Source organism: Crassostrea angulata, chromosome 10, assembly GCF_025612915.1.
Source record: "Crassostrea angulata isolate pt1a10 chromosome 10, ASM2561291v2, whole genome shotgun sequence".
In the NCBI taxonomy this organism is placed as follows: Eukaryota; Metazoa; Mollusca; class Bivalvia; order Ostreida; family Ostreidae; genus Magallana; species Magallana angulata.
This window is the reverse complement of record NC_069120.1, coordinates 49,094,590-49,106,781: the sequence shown is the minus strand read 5'-3', so window position 1 is coordinate 49,106,781 and position 12,192 is coordinate 49,094,590. Positions and strand designations below refer to the sequence as shown.

General features: G+C 35.5%; 1 protein-coding gene across 1 annotated transcript; it reads left to right on the top strand.

Moving 5' to 3' along the window:
• Positions 1-87: 87 nt before the first annotated feature.
• LOC128166255 (uncharacterized) lies at positions 88-11,609 on the top strand. The gene is made up of 21 exons (XM_052831299.1): positions 88-200; positions 502-628; positions 992-1,192; positions 1,977-2,107; positions 2,414-2,522; positions 2,632-2,792; positions 3,092-3,211; positions 3,324-3,435; positions 3,780-3,958; positions 4,606-4,710; positions 4,976-5,062; positions 5,929-6,052; positions 6,747-6,920; positions 7,185-7,409; positions 7,805-7,917; positions 8,337-8,406; positions 8,670-8,906; positions 9,850-10,092; positions 10,176-10,415; positions 10,680-10,766; positions 11,213-11,609. The coding sequence occupies exons 2-21, from the start codon at positions 502-504 to the stop codon at positions 11,338-11,340; spliced, it is 2,973 nt and encodes a 990-aa protein (XP_052687259.1). The 5' UTR covers positions 88-200; the 3' UTR covers positions 11,341-11,609.
• The last annotated feature ends 583 nt before the right edge of the window (positions 11,610-12,192 follow it).

Sequence of the window (12,192 nt, the reverse complement as noted above, 5' to 3'; positions counted from 1 at the left end):
ATAACAAATGAAGATCTTTAACAAATTTTCTTGAGAAATACTTATATATATATGATATATAACCAGACAAAGCCAGCTATCTGCTTGGTACTCGTCGCAGTGTACTATAAGCGCTATCAGACTCCGATAACAAGTACTGGGAGCAGAGTTCACTCGTCCGTCCTCCCTGACATAACGCCAACCTACCCCCACAGAAAAAGGTAAGCATACCTGTTTATGTTTTTACCCTTCCTCGGTCTTAATTGACCTTATTTACAACACTTTGATTTTAAAATGAATGGACGGTTTTGTGGGGTAACGATGTTGCAATGTCTACGTATTTTCAATGTAAATATTTTTTCGTACTAGCCATTCTGAGTTAAATGTAATGTGTGTTAGAATAATATCGTTAAAAGTCATGTTGCTTTCTCCATCTTTACATTACACTTGGCTGTATCATCTGTACCATATTTGCTCTCTTCTTTATTGGATATTACGGTTGTATGCTTCTTTGGTTTACAGATGTTACATGTACTTGGAAGACTTGCTTCAGTGATTTTTCTCGCGACATGCGTGACCTCAGATGACCCTGCCCTATACAGGTGTCAACCGGGGACCACCCCTCAGGGTGTCACACCTGCACCAAATCGTGAGACAAAGTTTCTTTTCTTTCTCCATATCATCCCTATATTTATTACATCTTTTCTTACAGGTACTTTGTTATGCCGACGAGAATCCATTTTTTTATTCCTAACTTTTAACTCTCTATGCAAACCAAACAATATCATTTCCAAAATTTTTCATTTTCGTTGGAGTTTTTTTTCTTCAAATTTATCGAAAAAAGCGTCTTATAAAAGGCGCCCCCAAAAAGACAATTATTGATGGAATTTTTTTTCAAGTCTTTTGGAGAGCGAACATTTTCTAAAACATTGTATTAAAAAAATATACATGTACAATGTACATATAATCAGGCATTTCTCAAAGACCTTGCATGTATTTTGTCCACTCACAGCTCCACCTATGCCGACATTGTCTGGTGTTACGGCATTCTCCACTAAAATAGAGGCCATTATTGGGGAAACTGGTACCACTGTGTCTGCAGAGGAGTACTACGACAGTGCCAACAAAAAGGCGGCCATCTTCGTGTTGATTTCAGGGGAACAGTTCAAAATCATATACGACTACGACACAAACGAAATTTTTTACGTTAATCGTAAGTATGTTTCGAGTCAAAAGTCTATTTTCTAACTTGCTTACTACATACTATAGTACTCATACAGTGCGGTATGAAAACTTGTCCTAACATTATAAGATTTCTACAATGGAAATATTACAAGTGAAATGTTATATATATTTACCTGACATCGTAAACATAAATATCTGTGATGAATATACTTGATTTTTTATTTAATAAGAGAATTTGGTCTCCATAATTCTACCAGTATCAAATTTCGTTTGGAAAGCATGTATATACATGTACATGTAAATGTTAACATGACATTAAAGCATACCTTAAAGAAATAGTGTGAGGAGAGATTTTAAACATTTTGAACATCCCACGTCTATGAGAGAAAAATCACTTTGGAATCACTAAATCTAACTACATGTACCTTTCCCCTGTAATACTGCCTGGATGAATTAAGTTGGCAAAGAAAGCTGAACTTGTGTGACTTTCAAATACAGTGTTTGGTTAAGATATCTTTGAGAAATTGTTACAATGAATATCCTAAATAAATAAAATTTAATTACCTTTTGCGTAATATGATAATTAGAACTTGTGTTCATAAACTTTGTTTGACAGAGTAGTACTAAACTAGGGCCAGGAGCCTTTGGTTAGCTTTATACAACTTTACAGCTATAATCTACAGTTTTATTTCAGATTAAGAGCTTGAGTTTATAGTATAAAAAACTTGCATTGTCTTTGGGTTTTTTAAGACTGGGTTGGGCGGGAAGTTTTAACACTAGATTTAACACTAACCTCGTCAATGTCCCTACAGCGGACCAGACCTGTTATACTAAAAACCTCACCACGGACAGCAATAACGTGTTCTTTGGAACCACCGTCTCCAACAAGTTCCATGTCTTCAACACTTTGGACGCATTGCAGTTTGCAGTCAACAAAGGCCAAGTATGTGGTTTTCATTTAAATCTTTCACTTTGGGTGTTTTAAAAAATAAAATGTGTACCATTTGCTCCATTTCCGTTGACCAACGTATGATTTGTTTAATATAATCATCTTACAGATTTTTAACGAAGATGCATTTGCTCCTAGAGTTCATTTTCATTCATAATAATTCTTGCGCGAAATATTATTTTATGATATACACCACAAAGTCAAATACGGCGAAAAATATCTTGTCTTTTTAATTGACTTAAAAATGTAAAAGAGCCGTTGATATTGTTACGTTAATAGACTTGTTTTTCTATTCTGTAGACATACATGGGGACGAAGGTGACGCGCGGTATCCTATGTGACTACTGGCGATCATGCATCAACTGGCCCGAGCTTAACTCAACCTTCACCATGGACTACTACTTCTCAGGCATGCATAATTCAAACTCAGACTAAACTATCATTTCTCAACTATCATTCATGTGTACATGTTTAATTCATTATTAAATGAAGAATATTTACAATTTTTTTCTTAACAGTCTCTAATTGGGTAACACCCTCTGGCATTTCCCAAGTTCCGGTCCGGGCGGAAGTGTTCGGTTACAGAACGTTGGGTGGCGGAGCCAAACACAAATTCCACCACATTTACGACTATTCCGAATTCCAGGCACAACCTCCGCTTGATCAAACTGTATTTGAAGTAATGAAATTTATTAGTTTATTGTTGGTTATGTAAGTAGAAAACATTTTCTCAGAGAGAGAGAGAGAGAGAGAGAGAGAGAGAGAGAGAGAAGAGAGAGAGAGAAAAAAAAGAAAGAAAGAATGAATGAGAATGAATGAATGTTTATATAATCAATTATGTGTTTCTTTTACGTCAATAAAAGACATACGATATGTACACATGTCCATTATTTGATATTGAATTGCTCTCTTATACACATAAATGGAAATTAATCCAGATGTAACAAATTAGTTAGTAGATTTCTGTGTTTTTTTAAGACCCCATCCATGGTTGTGTGCACCAACCGGAAGCAGGTGCGCTCTCTACCTCAACTAACAAAGGCCTTCCTTTACAGAGAAGAAATAGTTCCAAAATCAGGCACCTCCACCACTGCTGACGTAAGTGACTTGAAGCGGTTTTATCTAGACTTATATTGCTTCCTATGCATACTTGTATCTGTTATGTTGTTTGTTTTGTTGTGTACATCTAATATTTTCTTTTTGACACAAGGTCTGGTATGACAACAACTTGCGGCTGGTGAGGTACGACTTCCGGCCACCCACCCCACAGCCCCCGTATTACAATACTGACGCTGTCACCGAAATCCATGACTTTAACACAGGTAAAAACCTGAAACTTGCGATATGCAAATATTGAATTAAAATTATAATTATGATATAATTTCTAGTCGATGAGTCGTAAAACAAATTCATGAGCGAGTATTTTGGGTGAAATTGGGTTAGAAAGGTCGAGAGATTGATCCATGGTATCTGCTTCTTTGAAAATTAGATTGACATGTTTGGATGTTTTTAATCCATATATTGTTTGACCTAAACTTGCTTTGCAGCTATATAAGTATTACATGTATTTACTTATGACCATCTATCGCTGTCTTGGAAACAGAAAATATCAAACTCGCTTGGTCTCTAGATATATTCGTCTGACTAATTTCTTACCTGTGTCAAGGTGTCGCCTATGCCATCGACCGCATCATGGCCAACTGTAGCATCATCCCCATCATGAACGCCTCATTTGACACGTCTATCAACGTCAGTGTAGCGGCCAATAAGCAGCAGTTCGTCATCAAGATGAAGAGTCCCCAGGACCTGTTCTACATCGATAATAACTACACCTACGCCGGACAGGTAACAATGGGATTTTGATATATTTCATATTTCAGGTGATTACATTTTCATGTATTTGCGATAAATCAAAGCTTTACAGCCTTAGCAATGAAATTCATGTTTTTACCAAAGCGAAGGCAGTTTTGCGAAATGCACCTGTCCGATCTCTTACAACAGACAATGTCAAGTTAAATACGTAATTTCAAAGAATACCATAAGCAAAAATCTCGCTTGCAAGAATAGAGGGTAACATTAAAAAACCTATGGTTTTTAACACGTAAGACGTGCGTTTCTAAAGTCAGCATCATCTATTTTTTTTTAACTCTAGAACATATTTTGTAATTTGATTTAATATTTTGAATTATGCAATTTTTAACTTAAGACGTTTAATATTTACAAAATCTCCGCATTTTTTAAACAAAACTTATGACCGCAGTCGAGCTACAATGTATTGTTGAAATGCGTGAATTTTTTTTCCATCCATCTAAAATGTTGCTATACAGAAAGAAAAAAGATTTTAATTTGTAATTTTATCGGTAAATTATTGCTTCATTTTCTGACAAACTGTCATATAAATTACAAAACATTTGAAACCATACAAAGAAAGGTAGCTACATGTATGATGTACTTCATTCTTCGATGGATTCTTAAATGTTGTTTTGTTGTAGAGATACGCCCGTGGAGAGCAGTGTGATGTATTCATCCGCCAGAGGTCGGACTTCATGTTGGGTGGTCACGCGATCAACGCCACACTGGAGTTTTATTTTCTCTCGGTTGGCCTTTCAGTCTGCTTTTGAATGAATTTTTATTTAATCCGAGTTAATTATCTTTACTTATTTTTTGTTTGAGAAAAGAACATTTTTTGTAGAAGAAAACTAGTCTTAATTTTGAAATTGTTTGTTTTATTTTGTTTAAATGCAACTAAAATGAATACCAAATAAGACATTTAGAATAATACAAATACACATGTATATAGTTGGTTGGCATAAAAACGTATGATTTTTGTGAAATGGAAAGTATACAAACAATACTTTACAGAGTAACCAGATGCAGATAAACAATGATGGAAATACTGTCTCTCAAGCTGCCGACATCCCTGTCCAACTAAATGTCAACGTACCCAGCGTGAGTTATCGTTCTTGTTATTTCCATAACCTCTCTTTTTCCCCTATAATTTAATATCAACTTGCATTTTCGCACGAGTTTAAATATGTGGAAGAATAATGTTACAAGAATTTATATCAGATTATCTAACGAAGTGTTCAATATAAATGTTGTTGAAGTAATCATTTAACAGTTTCTTGTTGCGCTCTTAAACTTGTTAATAAGTTCTGTTCAAGAAGAATATATACTGTAGTTATCTATCAGTTATTGTGTGATGTTGTAAACCATCTTCTTTGGGAAAATTCTTCCTAAAAATAAGACTTTGTCTATTAAGCGGACAGACGTTCAGTAAATGATCGGAATATTGCGATCCTGCTACATTCTCTTAAAAAAAACACCTTTATTTATTCATTCATTTAATCATAATTATATCATTTTCATATATTATTAATATATAAACTTTTAATTCATTCGTATTTCAAACTACATTATACAGAGATTTTATTCATGGATCTAATAAAACTGTAACATACATATTCTATTTAAAGATCACATGCAATGTAACATATTAAGATTCTATTTATGCATCCAAAACAATAAATTTTTAAAGCTCTGTTGAGATTTGATACAATTAATACAATTAATCTACAATAAAGACTGCAATTTTAATCGCGTCGTGAATTATGATAGTGGGAACATAGCTTGAGATACGGAAATCCTATTTTTGCATCCCAAACATGTTACTGTGTAACAACCATACGTTCTATTTTTAGATCCCATACAATGTAACATTAATAAATTCTATTTATAGATTGCATACACTGTAACATACACATATCCTTTTTATTGATTCCATACACTGTAACATAAACATATTCTATTTATAGATACCATACACTGTAACATACAGTATTTACAACTACGATCCCGAGGAACCGGCCATTACCAGTTATGACATCAGCAATTGTTACTCGATTGAAAATAAAATGGGTTTCAAGATAACATTTTACGGTTAGTTTCGAGGGGAGAATATTTTTATGTTTTATGCCTGATAAATGTTTGCTCCACTATTTAGATTTGAAGCTAGCGATCATTACATGAAAAAAAAAACATTAACAGCTTACCCGGGTTATGCGTTTTCTGCCAGCAGTGCTCCCTACTTTATAAACTGCAAAGCATTTTTAGCTCACCTGAGCCGCGAAGGCTCATGCGAGTATTGTTCAACAATTTCACTCAAACTTGATACAAAGCAGAAATGGGTGAAAAGAATTCAGATTTGTTCAAATGAGTTGTCACGCCTTCTTTAACATGTTTAAAGGGGGATAATTTTGAATTTTTGAATTCTTCTCAAAAACCATTAAACTAGAAAAACTGACACTTGTGTGAAAGCATCCTTATGTACATGTAGTGTAGATTCAAGTTTGTTCAAATCTTGATCTCCGGGGGTAGAGTGAGGTCACAATGGTTGCTCGAATATTTGCATAGGAATACAAGTATATAGGGGAAAAAATTAAAAATCTTCGTCTTAAAAACCGAATGGCCAGAAAAGCTGAAACTTGCATGGAAGCATTTTTAGATAGAGTTTGTCCGAATCATTATGTAGTCAAATTATTACATAGGAATATATAAAGAGAACATTCTAAACCATTTGCCCAGAAACCAATTTGCCAGAAAGCTATTACAGTTTTATTCAATTTTTTTGCAGGCTCTTTTGACAGTAAAGTTATTGCATACAAGGACATTTTCCTGTATCAGTCCATTTCACTGGCAGCCAGTATATCCGGAGTAACTCCCCTTAGAATCACCAAACCTAGCTTCTACATGGACTCTGGCAATGGGTACTTCGTTGCCACTCTACTAGACAGAGCACCAATACTTCGTAAGTGCATGGAGTCTTTAAGAAAAAAGATGTGCAGATAAGGATATCTTTATATTACTAAAATGCTCATTCGCCCATCTAAGATATATTCTGTATCAATTTGCAAAAATAAAAAAAACGTAGATGTTACACACATTTCAACCAATCTATTAGGAAAGGTGTGAAGAGCGAATTGTAGCAATAGAAACAATTTATGAATGGGCGTAGTTATGAATTTATTGAGTATTAATTAAAAACTACAGTTGGCACTTGTTTACGTTGTAGAACGTTTCCAGAAACTTCCAGGAAAGGTAGTGCAGTTCAACAATGACGCTGTCATTCGGAATATAAAGACGGCCGACATGTGCGCCTACCTGTGTAACGGAAACGTCAACTTCACGTGCAACAGCTTTGAGTACTGTCCCTCCTCCAAAGTCTGCACCCTCAGTAAAATCCACACTGACGATGGCAACGTTGTCAGCTCCACCCAGCAGTGTGATCTTTACGATCGTACGTTCATTCTTTGACCCCAAAGTTATGAAGTTATCTTGGACCTAATTCAGAATTTCAAAATGACTTTCACGTATTTTGAGAACATGCATACAAATTTTGAAATACAGATTATGAATGTTTCTCTACAATTCTTATTAGCCTGTTTTAATTTTCAATCATTAATTCATGAGCATTTAATAATTCATATGTTATGATCCTTGGTGATGACCTCTTGAGGCACTTACACCATACTTAAAATTAAATCTGTTTTAGATGCTTTAAAGTTTCTAATGTCATGATTTAACATGCAACTTTTTTAAAAATGACATTTAAATGATTGAAAAAAAATTGGTAAAACCAACAACGAGTTATAGCCCTTTTATGAATGTGCTGTTCCTTTTCTCGGGGTACAGGTTCTCTGGGAAGCAACTCCTTTGTGGAGGTCCCCCTGACTGACGCCTGGCAGAATCTCAGGAATGGGGTCATTAAGCAGCTCTTCCAAATCAGCATCAAGTACGACAAGAATGTGAGTAGTATAAAACAGCTTGGGTTACGTCATATAAATATATAGGAATACCTTTTTAAAATCATAGAACCATGGAAGTGTGGTCGCACATTACAGTTGTATACAATAAAAATAGAATCTTCTTATGTAGCGCGAAGATTTATTTTGAAAAAACCCAAATGATCAAACTTAAGGTTGTGAAATTTTAACATTAATTTGTATTTGAGTGTTCATGCTGATAAAAGTGAATAATTTACATTTATTACTTTTCATCAGGACAATCAATCTTTTCTTTTCACTACTGAATCATATCATTTTTATATTTACTTATATATACTTTTATTATAAATGTTTACTAGAAAATTTCGCTGTTATAGAAATAGACGAGGGTTTGTTTATATAAAATAGGAAACAGTTTCCATTATGTCTTTTGCACACAGACACAGACGTATACAGCTCAGGACATCGTGAATGACGTCGTTGATAGTGGGGACCTCCCTCCCGCGTCAGGTAAGTCAAACTGATGTAGACCTTACGATTGGTGACGTCACACCTGGAGACCTCACGATTGGGGACCTCACTATTTGAGACTTCAATATTTGGAACTTCACTACTGGGGACCTCATTACTGAGGACCTCCCACCTCAATCAGTACTTCTGTCTATACCAGTACCTTTGTCTTATACTGATTGAAACTACATAATTAAGTAGAAAAATAAGAAAGTGTAGCTTCGTAACACTTTACATTTAACGTTTGTCTTGTATTTTTTCAGTGAAAACCTTACAAAGCTTTAAGAGTATGCCCAATAAGTACGTCCCTAACTTTGACGACAACATACTGACCGGGCTGTCCATTGACGACTGTGCCTCGGCGTGCGTCACCCAGACGTCCTTCGTCTGCCAGTCCTTTGAATATCAGCTGATTCAGGGCACCTGCGTCCTCTCTCATCTCCACCCTGACGAACATCCGGGTGCCATCAAGGGCATCTCGGGAACAGACTTGTATATACGTATGTATAACACATGGTGAAGTGTTAATACTGCTAGAGCTTACAAAGGAGTCTGGAACATCTAGTATATTAATGTCGTCAACCCCAAAACCTTTCTTTTCATTCCATTTTATATGTATCATTCTCAGGGTATCAGATGTGTTCATACATTACTATGTATCAGTGAAAATGCCACGTTATTCTTACTGATTAGTTTCATGTATGAAAGAAATCATACCTTAATGTTAAATACTGAAAACTAATTAGCTTAAAAGCAGTTTATAGTCCGTTCTATCACCCTCAGCGTTAGATACACACTTAGCAACGGGTAACACAACGAATTGTTACATGCGCGTTAATCATGCGCGTACTGTTCGCCGTAGAATTCCGTCAAAAAAAATTAAAAGCAGTAAAGTTTTCTTTAAAATGAAGACATTCAGTATATTAAAATAAATCGTGCCTGTTTGGGAGGGCAAAGTTGAAATTGGCACCGTCGAAAACCATTCGCGTCGGTTGACAATGGTTTTCGAGGGGTTTTTTGCGCAGGACACCATCAGAATGTCCACTCAGATCCCCGTTGAGTTTGTCACCATGAATGAACATCAACGTTTGTTACAGTGAGAACTGAGACAGGGAGGTCCGCTAAGTTTCTTGCCAAAATGGTCCACGTTACGGGGTTTCTTGGTCAAATTCAGCTTTTTCGTAAAAAGAATATTTTGTGGTGAAAAGGAACTTCACCATTAACTTTACTTTACTCATATCATCCAAATGATGTAACGTTTGTTACAAGGTATTACGCCGATAGGTCCCCACATATTATTCTAATGAGGTAACTTTTGTTACAGATGATTCCACAAATAGGTTAGTACCATATATTGTTCTAATGAAGTAACATTAGGAGATTACAGGAGATTACACCAGTAGGTCCCCACATATAATTCTAATAAAGTAGCGTCTGTTACAGGGGATTACACCAGTAAGTTCTCTAAGCTCCCCGGCCAGACGGTTCTCTCCTCCTCCAGCGTCATCTACCAGCAGGTGTTCGACACCAACCAATGCGCCAAGCTCTGCGACAACTACCAGGCCTACAACTGTAAATCCTTCGACTTCTGCTTCGACATTGGAACCTGCTTTCTGGGCAAAACACACGTTTTTGATGTACCTAAAGCCGATGTTATATCAAATCCCATGTGTAACCATTACTCTAGTACGTCAAATTACATTTTTAAAAAATGAAAAATATATTTTGCCTTAATTTGCCATAATGTCGTTATGATGGGTAAATTGTAGGAAATTACATTGACGATTTCACAATGACAGCGAGTCGTACTATCCAACTTGTGAACGACAGAATAGTATCCGGAGTGACATTGGCTCAGTGTGCTAAGAACTGTGTCGATATGGAGGCCGGAAGTTGTGCCTCGTTTTCATACTGTGATGGGCAGTCCCTGTGCCGTCTCAGCACAGCTTCAATGAAGAATGTCGGTCAGGTGTCGGCGACGCCGAGCGCCACCTGCAATCTATACACAAGTAAATTATCTACGTAACATTTTAGATGTTACTTTCAAATCTAGCTAAATCAAGCTAAAGAAGCCAATAATTCGTATAGATTGATATGTAAAATATAAAGACTGGTTTTTTGTTTTGAATACATCTAAAATTCGCAACCAATCAACTCTAACATTATCTGGTTTATCAAGTTTGACTGTTGCAGATGAAGATATATTTTTATTATTATTTAGAGGTTTGCTACTTTACAATAAAGCATCAGTACGTGTGTGGGGTTTTTTTCAGGGCAGTATTTCCCCGATGGTACGGGATACGTAGCTAACCCCCAGCAGTACTTCATGAACACCCAAACAACCAAGAAAATCCCCACAAGTAAGTCTTACCAGTCGCTTCCCATTACTTTCGGGTAAAACTCAACAAAAACACTGTGATTTTAGAAATAATGTACAGTAATTAAATTCTGGTCGTAACGCGGCATTTGATTGGATAGAAAAAAATAGTTAAATTTGTATAACCTGGTTTGCACCTCACAAGACACGACACAATGCACCAACGTCAAAAACGTACTAATTCGCTTGACGTTACGTTTGGATTTTGAACAGATTAATATCAGTTTTAAAAGTAAAACGTACTCAATTTGTACAGCAAATTGCAGAAAATTAAATTATAAGTAATGAACTCAATATCTACCCAAGTTATACTCGTATAACCTGGGTTGGAGCAATTTACGCTTTTTTAGATTCCGATCGGCTGATTTTTTATCAATATTTGCACTTGTTGCTAGCTATTTGACAGGTTTGCTTATTTTTTTCGACTAGGTTCTGTTGCTGGAATAGCTGTTGCTATGCTAATTGTTGGAGTACTCCTAACAGCTATCGGAATATTTGTTTACCTCAGAAAGACCAACAAAAGAATACAAGACATCAGGCTACCCTCGCGTAATTGACCTCACGCGGTCGACGTCATTCATCTCACGAGAACAAAAAAGACGCACGTGGTTACACACTCGCTAATTCACTTTTTTGTTTTAATATTTGTCATTTTTTAAAAGATATTTTGTAATACTCGAGCCAAATGTTGTTTATCTTTACTCAGAGACTTCTGTGCTGTTTGAATATGTATGAACTGTGTATATGTGGTTTATATTTGTACAAAATATTTTTCTTCTTTGATGGTACAGTATATGTATTACAAGGATAAAAACGTTTTCATATCCGCAGACTTGTGTAGATAGAATTATTTTTTGTCAATATTAAAATGTTCAAGAAAACATGTGAAAAAAGGGTAAACAAATTATCAACAGAAGAGTTCATGCTTCCTATCAGGAGATAATATTTTTAAATGATATATGACTGTACATAAATACCCGGTATCACTGAGAATCAGTAATTATAAAAAAGTAAGGGATTGCAATCTTTGTTAAAAACCAGGAAGAAAGAATATGCGTTGTACACAACACTGGTTATGCAAAAATCTATTGAATATTCCAGATTTATGGCAATGCCCGTTTGTTATTCTGGGATTATATTAAAAGCTTTTATTTCAGTTTTTGTTGGGTAATTCTATTTGAGATTAGAATACTCTGACAGCTCCTGTTTAGAAACTTTAAATGAATCACCAACTACCTTGTACTGGGTTGTATTTCTGTGCAATTCTCTCTCTCTCTCTCTCTCTCTCTCTCTCTCAATGAAAGGAGTAAAGCTTTGAAAAAGACCATATATTCCTTTCACTTTACATTGATACATACAATGATATGAAATAGCTTATATTGCTCACGTTGGCTTGCATCAGTTAAAAA